General features: G+C 36.5%; 1 protein-coding gene across 2 annotated transcripts in view; it reads left to right on the forward strand.

Moving 5' to 3' along the window:
• The window catches only part of LRCH2 (leucine rich repeats and calponin homology domain containing 2), a 111,962-nt gene that overhangs the window by 35,978 nt on the left and 62,621 nt on the right, over nucleotides 1-13,363 (forward strand). For both annotated transcript variants that reach the window (XM_069463502.1, XM_069463503.1), the window contains exons 3-5: nucleotides 21-147; nucleotides 5,840-5,945; nucleotides 6,029-6,165. In XM_069463502.1, the coding sequence (XP_069319603.1) occupies nucleotides 21-147; nucleotides 5,840-5,945; nucleotides 6,029-6,165 (370 nt within the window). The remainder of the gene's footprint in view (nucleotides 1-20; nucleotides 148-5,839; nucleotides 5,946-6,028; nucleotides 6,166-13,363) is intronic.

The raw sequence follows: 13,363 nt of genomic DNA on the forward strand, positions 1-13,363 counted from the left end.
AACTTTCTTGTTCTTTTCAGTCGAAATCTTTTATCAACATTGCCAAAATACCTATTTGATCTTCCCCTTAAAGTTTTGGTCGTCAGTAATAATAAACTGGTATCCATTCCAGAAGAAATTGGGAAGTTAAAAGATTTGATGGAGTTGGTGAGTAAAATAGTTGTATTAATTGAATATGATACGCATCATATATACTTTTGCATTTTGGAAGATTAACTCATTCCTTTATGGAATTTTACTGTAATTTTTAGAAAAGGAATAATTTGGTACATGTCTAAATTTACTTTAGAAAAATTTTGAGATACTATTATTTATGTCTGGTTTTAGCTTTCAGTCACAAGAAAAATTTGGCTGTTCCTTAGTCCTATTGAAGTTGGACGGCTTGCTTACAAGCTTTAATAAATACTTTTCAAATGAATAAGCATTTGTTTATCCATTTCGTGGGCAGTAAAGGTCTTAGGGAAAAGCTAGGGTTGTTTTTTGTTTTTTTTTGTTTTTTTTTTTTTTGAGACAGAGTCTCACTCTGTTGCCAGGGCTAGAGTGCCATGGCGTCAGCCTAGCTCACAGCAACCTCAAACTCCTGGGCTCAAGCGATCCTACTGCCATAGCCTCCCGAGTAGCTGGGACTACAGGCATGCGCCACCATGCCTGGCTAATTTTTTCTATATATATAGTTTTAGTTGTCCAGCTAATTTCTTTCTATTTTTTTAGTAGAGACAGGGTCTCGCTCTTGCTCAGGCTGGTCTCGAACTCCTGACCTCAAACGATCCGCCCACCTCTGCCTCCCAGAGAGCTAGGATTACAGGCATGAGCCACCATGCCTGGCCTTGTTTTTTTTTTTTTTTTTTTTTTTTTTTTTTTTTTTTTTTTTTTTTTTGATTTTACAGGGCTACTATAGGGCCATAGAGAAAGGGGATAAAAGAGAATACAATGCCAGCAGATAGTAGAATTAACGAAAATAACTCTTCTTGTACTATATGTTGATGTGATTTTATGACACTTTTGGGACCAAGATAAATGGAAAGAGGCCATTATGTGCAATTGGTTTTAGAAATAGAATAGAATAGAATAATTTAAAGTTGAATCGAACATAACATTTTAGGTATTAAAGGACATTGAACTCTGAGAGAAGCATAATTGTATCCTTAAGGCATTGAGCTATTTTCCTATCTGTTGGTTATTCCCACTTCACTATACCATTCTACTGCTTTTTATTTTCTGATTTATCTTGTGTAATGCTTTCCCAGTAAAGAGGTATTTTTAAAGTATTCTTAAGTATGACTTTATTATGTCTAGAGGGCCAAAGATTTTCTTGAGGAACTTATCTATAATTTTGTAATGGGAAACTAATGTTAAAATATAATGTAATGAATAGTAATTTCAGGAATATCTTTTATTCATTAAGGAATACCTGCATGTCCAATTATAATACAAGGAAACTTCCTTGAGTTCCACCTTATGTTTTAGAACCATAGAATTTTTTTTTTATTTCAGCATATTATAGGCGCACAAATGTTTAGGTTATGTATATTGCCCTTGGCCCCCACCTCCTGTCAGAGCTTCAAGTGTGTCCATCCCCCAGACGGTGCGCATCGCACTCATTATGTATGTATACACCCATCCCCTCCCCGCCACCACATCTGCCCGACACCTGATTAATGTTATTCCTATATGTGTACTTAGGTGATGATCAGTGAAACCAATTTGATGGTGAGTACATGTGGTGCTTATTTTTCCATTCTTGGGATACTTCACTTAGTTGAATGGTAGAACCATAGAATTTTGTATAAAAGATCTTAGAAGTGATTCGATACAATCACTTCCTAATGCAGGAATCCCTGACACATCTACTTGTTTATTTTCAATGGTGGGACAGCTCTTTTTGTGTGTGTGTGTCTGAACCAAAATACATGTCCTATCACTTTTATCCATTGGTCCTGGGACTACCATGTGAAGAAATATAGATAATGACAACCTCTCTTTCTTTCAGGTATTTGTAATCTGTGGTGTGTCTGTTCTCTGTTTTACCAAACTCTAAAACCTGTTTTTCTATAGCTTAAACATCCTTATTACCGTTATTCCTTTTTTTTTTTTTTTAAGACAGGATCTCGTTCTGTTGCCCAGGCTAGAGTGCAGTGTTGTCATCATAGCTCACTGCAACCTCTGAACTCCTGGGCTCAAGTGATCCTCTCACTTCAGCCTCCTGAGTAGCTGGGAGTATAGACGTGTGCCACCATGCCCAGCGAATTTTTTATTTTTTTGTTGAAACAGGGTCTTGTTATTGTCCAGGCTGGTCTTGAATTCCTGGCTTCCTCCCACCTCAGCCTTCCGAAATGCTAGGATTACAGGCATGAGCCACTGTGCCCGGCCCTTTTATTCCTTTTCATGATGTTTTATTTTTAGCTATTTCTATCCTGAAAATGTCCTTTTTTGTTAAGGTCTCTCAATGTTATACTCAAAAATGAATAGAGATTTCAGATGTGATCTAACAAATTCATAATAAAAGGGAACCATTACTTTCCTTAACCTGGACACTGTTAATGTTTTTAAAGATTTTATAAATATAATTTAAAATTTTATGCCTTTGTAATTTCTTTTTCTTTCATTTTTTTCATTGAGTTTTTGGCCCTATTTTTTAAATATTACATGAGATAACTTTTAGATAAATAAAATATCAAAAATATTTAGGATTTTTTGATTCATTCTAGTACAGTTGTTTCTTGGTATCACTGGGGGATTGGTTCCAGGACACCACCCCTTCGACCCCCATGGACACCAAAATCCACAAATGCTCAAGTCCCTTATATACAGTGCTATAGTATTTGCATATAACCTACACACATCCTCTTGTATGCTTTAAATCATCTCTAGATTACTTATAATACCCAACACACTGTAAATGGTGTGTAGATAGTTGTTTTCCTGTATTGTTTAGGGAATAATGACAAGAAAAAAATTCCATACATGTTCAGGACAGATACAACCATCATTTTTCCCCCTGAACATTTTCTGTTTGCGGTTGGTTGAATCTACAGATGTGGAACCCAGGGATATGGAGGGCTGGCTGTATTTTTATTTAAGTAGCATATTTAAAAATATTAAATACTTTTATTTTATAAGGAACTATAAAATTATTATGCCTTAAACTCTTGAAATCAGTAACAGTAGATGGGTAGATAGCATTAGGATGGCTAACTGACAATTATAAATCACATTATGAATTTGTGGGTATTGCCTGTCATTGGAATATTTTCCCATGATACTCTTCAACAAGAATGTGGTAATCAACTATAATGAAATTCTGTCATTTGAAACCTAGGAAATACTCTCTGGTTTCTAATCCCCAGCCGAGTATTTTGTAGATACTCATTGGAGCAGGTTCATTTCTTATACCTGGGTTTATTTATTCTGGGAAATGGCATCTATCTATCAAATTTCTATGGATTTTCCATATGGAAATCTTCAGCATCAGACCTTTGGAAAGAAGCAATAGTATTTTCTTTTTTTTTTTTTTTTTTTTTGAGACAGAGTCTCACTCTCTTGCCCGGGCTAGAGTGCCGTGGGGTCAGCCTAGCTCACAGCAACCTCAAACTCCTGGGCTCAGGCAATCCTCCTGCCTCAGCCTCCCGAGGAGCAGGGACTACAGGCATGTGCCACCATCCCCAGCTAATTTTTTCTATTTTTAGTTGTTTGGCTAATTTCTTTCTATTTTTAGTAGGACAGGGTCTCACTCTTGCTCAGGCTGGTCTCGAACTCCTGAGCTCAAACGATCCACCCGCCTCGGCCTCCCAGAGTGCTAGGATTACAGGCGTGAGCCACCGCGCCTGGCCTAGTATTTTCTTTAAAGGACATTTTCCCAAACTTTTATTATCTATCATTTGAATAATAGTTTATTCTGAACACATTAGTTAAGGTGATCCTGTCAAAATTTAAGTCAGATCGTGTCATTTCTCTGTTCAAAAGTTTCTGGTTCCTGCCTACATTTCTCAGAGTAAAAATGAAAGTCATATCCCTCTCTCCATCCTACTCTTCCCCTTGCCCAGTTCCCTTTAGGTACACTGGATTCTTTGCTATTCTTTGTAATTGTGAGGTGTCCTCTGCCTAAGGGCCTTTACAGTTATTGTTCCTTCTGTCTAGAATATTCCTTTCTTATATTTTGGCATGGCTCACTCAGCTCTGACAATGATGCTGAAATATCACCTTCTCCACGAGATGATCTAAATTGCTAATATCCCTCCCCACTATTGCTAGTACAGCCATTTCATTTGCCCTGTTCTTTTTTTTTTTTTTTTAAATAGCACTTATCACCTTCTACCACGTTGTATAATCTACTCCTCTCCCTAGAATATAAACTCTATGAGGAGCTATGAAGGCAGGAATTTTTGTTGTTTTGTTTCTTCATGTGTCCCGAGCCCCTAGAATAGTGCCTAGCAAATAGTATTTGATAAATATTCATTGTTGAATGAAGGTGCTTTAGATATTGTTCAAAAAAGGTATGTAAGATATATATTTTTAATCATCTATAACTTTATTGGATTTTTCCCTACATGGCTTTAACATTATTTTGAATTTATCCTTTTGCCCTTTTTTTTTTTTTTTTTTTGCTTTTGGTAAAATTGAATGTATGTACTACTCGTCTCCCTCCAAGTTAATATCATTTTCAGTGAAAGCTGGAAATTTGGGACAATTGCAGTAAAATATAAGTTTCATTTGCAGTATGTCTGGAATGACTACTATCTAAGACTGTGTTGTCAATTTCTCTTTTCATTTTGTTGATGTTGTTATAAGAAAGAGGCAAGGGAGAGCATAAACTGTTCTTTATTCTCTTATTATGGAAACTTGGTATTGTTTACCTTGAAATCAGGGCTTATATTTTAACTTAAACCTGAGAGATTTCCAACTCAGATTTCTTAGAATGTCTTTAAGTTGTGATGTGAGCCACAAATGTTTGAGCTTGTAACCCCTTATATTTTGTATCCCTTTGGAGAAAGAGATTTAGTTAAATTGACCCTGACCGTAGTCTTTGGTTCTCCAACTCACATGTGTAAATCTTTGACTTTCTTAGATTTTGCCTAACCGAGTATCTTAAGACAGTTACTGACAGATTATCACAATGATTGATCTTTTTTTTTTTTTTTTTTTTTTTTTTTTTTTTTTTTTTTTTTTTTTTGAGACAGAGTCTCACTTTGTTGCCCAGGCTAGAGTGAGTGCCGTGGCGTCAGCCTAGCTCACAGCAACCTCAAACTCCTGAGCTCAAGGGATCCTCCTGTCTCAGCCTCCCGAGTAGTTGGGACTACAGGCATGCACCACCATGCCCGGCTAATTTTTTCTATATATATTTTTAGCTGTCCATATAATTTCTTTCTATTTTTAGTAGAGATGGGGTCTCGCTCTTGCTCAGGCTGGTCTCGAACTCCTGAGCTCAAAGGATCCGCCCACCTCGGCCTCCCAGAGTGCTAGGATTACAGGCGTGAGCCACCGCGCCCGGCCGATTGATCGTTTTTAGTCTTTTATTTTACCTCTGCATGAAGAGCGCCTGCATAATTCTTGCTTCTGGTTTTGGTTGGTGAAAGTTGGTCTTTAGCTGAGATTGTTCAAGGGGTTGACTTATGTAGTCACTAAGTTATAACCTCAAATTTTTGTACAGAAAAATTTCTGTTGATTGTGCTAGGTTGACTTCATGATATAATACAAATAGAAATCTGCCAGATGATCCATCTTTATAGAAATGACATTAGAGATAACTTTTGCTGGCTATTAACCATGTGCTTTAATTTAAAAATTAGAATATGTCTGTATTTCTCAGTTTATTATAATTTTATTTTCTTGTTTTCCTTAGGATATTAGCTGCAATGAGATTCAGGTCCTTCCCCAACAAATAGGAAAATTACATTCACTCAGAGAGCTAAATATAAGAAGAAATAATCTTCATGTTTTGCCAGATGGTAAGATGTTCATTATTTTTACTCACATGAATAAGAGATTAACTGTGTAAGATTTAATTTAATTATTTTTCATTTCTGAACAGAATTAGGAGATCTTCCCTTAGTCAAGCTGGACTTCTCTTGTAATAAAGTGACCGAAATTCCAGTTTGTTACAGGAAGATGCATCACTTACAAGTAATAATTTTGGATAACAATCCATTGCAAGTACCACCAGCACAGGTTTGTAATAAAAATATACTTGTTTCTTCTCATTTTTATTCATGATTTTATCTGTTCATGACTGGTAAATCAAAAAGTACCTAAATTAGGAATTGATTTGTTGTCTAGGTACTATGGTCTAAAAGAGTTTTTCTGAGAAATGACTTTTTCACTTTGGTAGGAGTTTTAGCTTAGACTCTAGAATAGTATTTGGAAAAACCCAGATTACAACTCTCTGCTTATGAACTGATAATTCTGGTTGTCAATGTTATTTTAAAAAGATCGACTCTGAAGTCTCTCTACCTGTTTCCTACTCAGGTATGTATCTACTTAGGATTTGTTGTGGGATTGACTGGAGTACATTCTTGGTACTGAGAGATGAAATTTTAGTAGAAAGAACAAGATACAAGTGGAAACTATTAATCCTGATTTTTAGTTAAGTGAGGATTAAATCCACATGAAATGCACCAAAATGATAGGTAAGGAATAAACTAAGATGTAAACCCAGAAGGACAAAGAGTATGAAAGAGAAGAGAACAGTGGGGAAGAGATGTCAATAGAATTTTAGAAAATGGAAAATAGATGGAATAGTGGTAAATAGCGCCTCTGCTTACACTGCACAAGAGTATCTGGCTTAGGAGCACATGGCAGTGAAATGGCACTCTACATCCATGCTGTGTGCCCTGGTAGAGGATTTGCATACATCCGGAAGAAAGATTGTCTTATTCTTCCTAAAAGTACATTCCACTCATTCCAAAGGGGATACATTTTCTAATTCAAATAAAGACTGGCTGGAGCCCTGTTAGTAGCTGCCTTAGCTGAATGGGAAAAGGTGATACTTGTGTCTTCTGTGGGAAAAGGCAACCAGAAGAAAGTTGATTTACTGTGTCAAACCTGGGAATGGCTTGGGTACTGGAGGAAGCATATAACTCTGAATATAGGGATTAAGGACCGAAAACGTGATGGTTTGTGGAACGTCTAAGACAGTGTTGTCCAGTAGAACTTTATCAATGATGGCAGTGTTCTTTAATCTGTGCTGACCAATACTATAGCCACTTGTTCATGTGGCTATTGAATGCTTAGAATATGGCCAGTGAGACTAAGGAAGCAAATTTTTAATTTAATTTAATTTTGATTTATTTAAATTTAAATTGCTACATATGACTGGTGGCTACCATATTAATACCACAGTTCTAGGCCAGGCGCGGTGGCTCACGCCTGTAATCCTAGCACTCTGGGAGGCCGAGACGGGTGGATTGTTTGAGCTCAGGAGTTCGAGACCAGCCTGAGCAAGAGCGAGACCCTGTAGCTCTACTAAAAATAGAAAGAAATTATATGGACAACTAAAAATATATATAGAAAAAAAATTAGCCAGGCATGGTGGCACACACCTGTAGTCCCAGCTACTCGGGAGGCTGAGGCAGGAGGATTGCTTGAGCCCAGGAATTTGAGGTTGCTGTGAGCTAGGCTGACGCCATAGCACTGTAGCCAGGGTAAAAGAGTGAGACTCTGTCTCAAAACAAAACAAAACAAAACAAAAAAACCTCAAAAAATGCAATTCTAAGATTTATACCCTCAGATTCTTGCCCTCAGCCCCGCAGCCACATGGGGCTTACTTGCCTCAGCAGAAGCCTGGAATTTACTTTAAGAAATAGATAGATCTTTAGATTCTTTTCTTTAGCTCAGTGGCCAAATGACTCACTCCCTGCCTCAGCAGAAGACTGATTTTACTCTTTTAGAGATGGGCTGTCCATTAGTACTCACTGTGGTGATGGAAATGTTCTATACTTGACTGTCCAATACAGTAGCCATGGTGACTACTGAGTACTTGAAAGTGTATAATGGGACAGAATTGAATTTTTAGTTTTGTTTAGATTTAATTAATTTAAATTTAAATAGCCACATGTGGTTAGTGGCTACCATGTTGGAAAGTACAGCTATAGAGAGTTTGAACCAGTCAGGGGCTTCAGGTACAGCCAGGGCAGGAGTGAGACCCCATACTGAAAACAGTGAATGCTTACATACTACGTGGTTGGACCTACCAGTAGACTTCTGCTTTGCCCCCAGAATGCTTGCAGCCTGTCTTATATATCTCAGTTAGGATTGGTGGGTTTCTTCCTTGCTAAACAGATTGAACCAGGAGAAAAGACCTATCTATATACTGATCTTTTGGGGTCAACTGATGAAATGGCTAGTCCCTGTCTGATTACTAGGTAGATGGAAGCTTATCATCAGTAAACTTCCCCCATGTACACAGAGTTTCTCATTGACTTTTTATTATCTCATTCTTGAAAATGAACAGATAGCCAAGGATCATTAGACATTGCAGGAATAATCTCTAACATGAAAGACAGAGAGACCAAAACACTGAAAGGCTTCTATTGAAGCAAAAGGGGGCACGCTAATTTTTTTGCATGTGGAATCCAGAAATATGGGTAAACCATGTATCTTATAAGGGGTTGGTATCCAAAATACATAAGGAACTCATACAATTCAATAGCACAAAAACAAATAACTCAAGAAATTGGCAAAGGACTTAAATAGACATTTTTTTCAAAGAAGACATACAAAATGACCAGTGGCTATTTGAAATGATGTTCAGCATCACTAATCATCAGGGAAATGTAAATGAAAAACCATAATGAGATATCACCTTACACGTGTTAGGATGGCCAGTAGCAAAAAGTCAAGATTACAGTGTTGATGAAGATGTGGAGAAGAGGGAAGCCTTGTACAGTATTGGTAGAAATGTTAAATGGTACAGCCATTAAGGAAAATGGTATGGAGTTTCCTCAAAAAATGAAAAAAAGAACTACCATATGAACTTGAAATCCCACTTATGGGTATTTATCTGTAAGAGATAGAAAAAACCAAAGTGCTCTTCCTATTCTAACTCTCAATACAGAATACTTCACCTCTGGTCACCAAAATGTGTGGGGTTTTCTTCCCACCACCAAGTAATTCTCCAGCAGACACTGACTGGGTGTCCTATAATTCAGTTTAGTTGACATTTACCTGAGATAGCATCAGATCCCACAGGTTAAGGGCTCAGTCCCACAAGATTGCTCACCTGTACTTCTGATTGACCAACTGTAAATCCAGGTTCTCACGATCCTCTCCTTAGTTTCAATTAATTTGCTAGAGTGGTTCACAGATCTCAGGGAGACACTTTATTTACTATTGCCAACTTATTACAAAGGATATTTCAAAGGATACAAGTGAATAGCTGGATGGAAGAGATGCATAGGGCAAGGTATGTGAGAAGGAATGTAAACTTAGGGTTGGAAAGAGTATGATCCCTTTCCTCAAGAGAAAATCAAAATAGATTTATTTGATCATAGTTTTATGTGACACAGGAACTATCAGAATGAAGACCCAAAGTTATAGAGGAAGCTACCTGATTTTATGCTTAGATTTGATGAAGCAGGGGTAGCTGTGTAGAAATGTGTTTGGACCAAAAAAACAAACAAACAAAAAAAAACCCCAAAACCCAAAAAACAGGATATGAGCTAATGGTAATAGACTGAGTGGGGAAACCTAGCAAGGCCTCCTCTTGATCTCTCTGTTGTAGCATTTATTCCTTCTCGGTATGGGGTGGGACCCTTCTGGAATGAGGGCCTTAATTTCTTAATTTTTTTGTGGCCAGCTGTTAGAAAGGTAGGAGAAGGTTAGAGTAATATTTTTAGGCTTTATGGCTAGCTTTGGGGAAAAGGGGTTCTAGTTTCTGTGACTGGCCTTGGGGAAGAGGGATTCTAGTTTCTATGCCTTGCCTCTGGTGAGAATGAGGGACAAAAGACAGGAGAGAAGGAGATGGTCAGAGAGAAACTGTGCTTCTGAGGCCTTCATTTTGGGGTATTATTTTCTGAGCTCCAGCAGAAGCTTCCATGCTCTCTCTGAGCATGACATCCTCCAAACACCTCCATATATTTAGCAATCTGTAAGCTCTCCTAACCCCGTCCTTTTGGATTTTTAAGGAGGCTTCATTGCTTAGGCATGGTTGGTTACATCATTGGCCATTGGTGACCCAGAGGTGAAGAGGGGTGGGGTTAAAAGTTCCAACCCTCTAATCATATAGTCGATTCTCCTGGTAACCAAGTCCCATCCAGTGGCTATGCAGGACTTCCTAGCCACCAGTTATCTCATTAGCATACAAAAGGATACTTACTACTTAAGAGATTACATAAGGGTTTTAGGAGCTGTGTGCTGAGAAATGGGGACAAGACCAAATATACATTCCTTCTTATAAATTACAATATCCAAAGGAAATAAAATCACTATCTCAGAGATATCTGCACTCTCATGTTCATTGCAGCATTATTCACAATAGCCAAGATATGGAAACAACCTAAGTGTTCATCAACAAATGAATGGATAAAGAAAATGTAATGTGTGTGTATGTGTATATATATGTATATAAGTATGTATAATGGAACAGTATTTGGCCGTGAAAAAAGAAGAAAATCCTGCCATTTGCAACAACATGGATGAACCTTGAGGACATTATGCTAAGTGAAATGAGCCAGACACAGAAAGACAAATACTGCATAATCTCACTTATGTGTGAAATCTTTAAAAAAAAAAGTTGAATTCATAGTGATAGAGAGTAAAATGGTCATTACCAGGAGCTGGGGGGTGAGAGAAAAGGGGAGAAATTGGCCAAATGGTACCATCCTTCATTTATAAGATGAATAAGTACTGGAGACCTAATGTACAGCATAGTGATTATAGTTAATAATATTATATCATATACTTGCAATTTGCAGAGAGAATAGAACCTAAGTATTATCACTACACACACAAGAAGGTAATCATGTGAGGTGATGGGCATGTTAGTTAGCTTGATTTTGGTAATCATTTCACATTGTATAATACAGTTGACCGTTGTCGGCTGTAATACAACTATAATACAACATGGAGATTAGGGTATGACCCTCCCATAGTCAAAAATCCACATATAAATTTTGATTCCCCCAAAACTTAACTACTAATATTAATAGCTTATTGCTGACTGGAAAGCCTTACTGATAACATAAGTAGTTGATTAACACATATTTTGTATGTGTATTGTATACTGTATTTTTACAATAAAGCTCGAGAAAAGAAAATTATTAAGAAAATCAAAAGGAAGAGAAAATATATTTACCATTCATTAAGTGAAAGTGGATCATCACAAGGTTTTCATCCTTGTCATCTTCAGGTTGAGTAGGCTGAGGAGGAAAAGGAAGAGGAGAGCTTGGTCTTGCCATGTCAAGAGTGGCAAAGGTGGAAGGAAATCCACATATAAGTGATCCTGTGCAGTTCAAACCTGTGTTGTTTAAGGGTCAACTGTATATCAAAACATCATGTCCATGGGATAGGCACGCGTGTAGCTCTGGCTTGGGTGAGACAAAAGCATTATATGTAACCAAAATGTTTGTACCCCCATAATTGGAAATTTAAAAAAAAAGTAAATATAAAAAAAAAACAAGAAAAAAAACCACATCATGTTGTACACTCTAATGTAAACAGTTCTTATTTGTCACTCATACTTCAATAAAGCCAGGGCGGAAAAAAAAAAACATAAAAGGGAAACATGAAGCACATTCATGGGAGTGATAATCAGAATGACTTCCCAGCAGCAGCCCTGGAAGCTAGCAGATGTTGGAATGATACCTTCAAAGACAGAGGGAATATTTCCAACTTTCTACACTTGAACTATCAGTCAAATGTGAGGTAGAAAAAAGTTCCAAACATGCAAGGTCTCAGAAATTTTAATTCCCATGCACCCTTTCTTAGGAAGAGTGTGCTTTACCAAAATGAGGAAATTATCTAAAAAAGGAGAAATTCTTCATGTCTAAGTTTGACAGGTATGCATAGGCCTAGTGCACAGCCAGTCAGTTTGGAGTAGGGGAGTTATCTCCCAAAAAATTAAGAAGAACGAAAATGATAGTGACTTGTTGTGTTTGTCCACATGGAGAGATGTTTTATATTTCTGTCAGAGGGTCAACAATGAATTAATAATAGGCATATATTATAGAAAATTATTCAAAGGAAAAAATGAGGCCATTAATCACTTTAGGAAAAAACAAAAAAATATAGGAGAGAGGAAATGTAATCCAACTATTCTATGGGGTTCATCTGTGAATATTTTCTTGGTCATAATAATATAAATATTGGATTTTGATTTAGTGAAAAATCATGACATAACTAAAATAATAGAAAAGACGTATATAGTACATACTGCACTCCAGGCACTGTTGAAAATGCTTTACATATATTATTTAATTCTTATATTAACCCTATAAAACAGGTACTATATCCTTATTTTACATATGGGGAAACAGAGGCATAGAAGTGAAATTACTTGTTCAAGGTCACATGGCAGAGCTAGGATTCAAACCAGGGCTATGTGACTCCAGAGTCCATGCTCTAACCACATTATGCTTCTGAAGAGAGGAGAAGTATGTTTATGTGAATTTATGGGGGCTGGGGAGGGGTGAGAGAAAATGGTGGTGGTGTTGGTGATTTGAGGTAGTGTGGTATTAGAAATCTAAGTCCTCATCTTCCTTAATGAGACCCCAATAAATAAAATCTATTGAAAAAATTAAAAAAATAGCAGTAGAAGCATGTTATTTATAAATATGAGGGTAAATATCAGAAAACCAAATAAGAGTTTAAAGTGGGGATTGAATTGTGGAGATTGAAAGGAGTAGAATGGGGGGTTCTTATCAGCTTTGTAATTCTGTTTGATTTTTAAAACTATGTACATGAATTACTATGATAAAAATAAAAGTTAAAATTTACAAAAGAAAATAATTCTCTAGCACTTAATTTGGTAATGAAAGATAAATTTTTATTTAGTTTGGATAGATAACAGGATACCATTGAGCACATTTTAATTGGTAATTAATAAATTTATATTCTAAAAGCTTAAACATTTTTATTTTCCTTTTAAATGAAATTTTTCACTGGTTAGGTAAGACTTAGTATCAGAATTATCTAGGAAATATTCTTTTCATCTGGAATGACAATTGCTTTTTTATGTAGTTGTCTTACTGTTTTGTTAATTTTTTTTTTTGCATGTGAGGTAAGGTTATGTGAACTCATAAAACAATACATTCTTTATTAGAATTTTTGAGAAGTATTTATTTGATATCACGCATAGTGACTAATTAACCTTTATAAGGCTGACTCATAGTTTCCTTACCTCTCATTTTCCACTGTTTTTATACAGAATACC

The sequence above is a fragment of the Eulemur rufifrons genome, chromosome 30 (assembly GCF_041146395.1).
Source record: "Eulemur rufifrons isolate Redbay chromosome 30, OSU_ERuf_1, whole genome shotgun sequence".
Taxonomy (NCBI): Eukaryota; Metazoa; Chordata; class Mammalia; order Primates; family Lemuridae; genus Eulemur; species Eulemur rufifrons.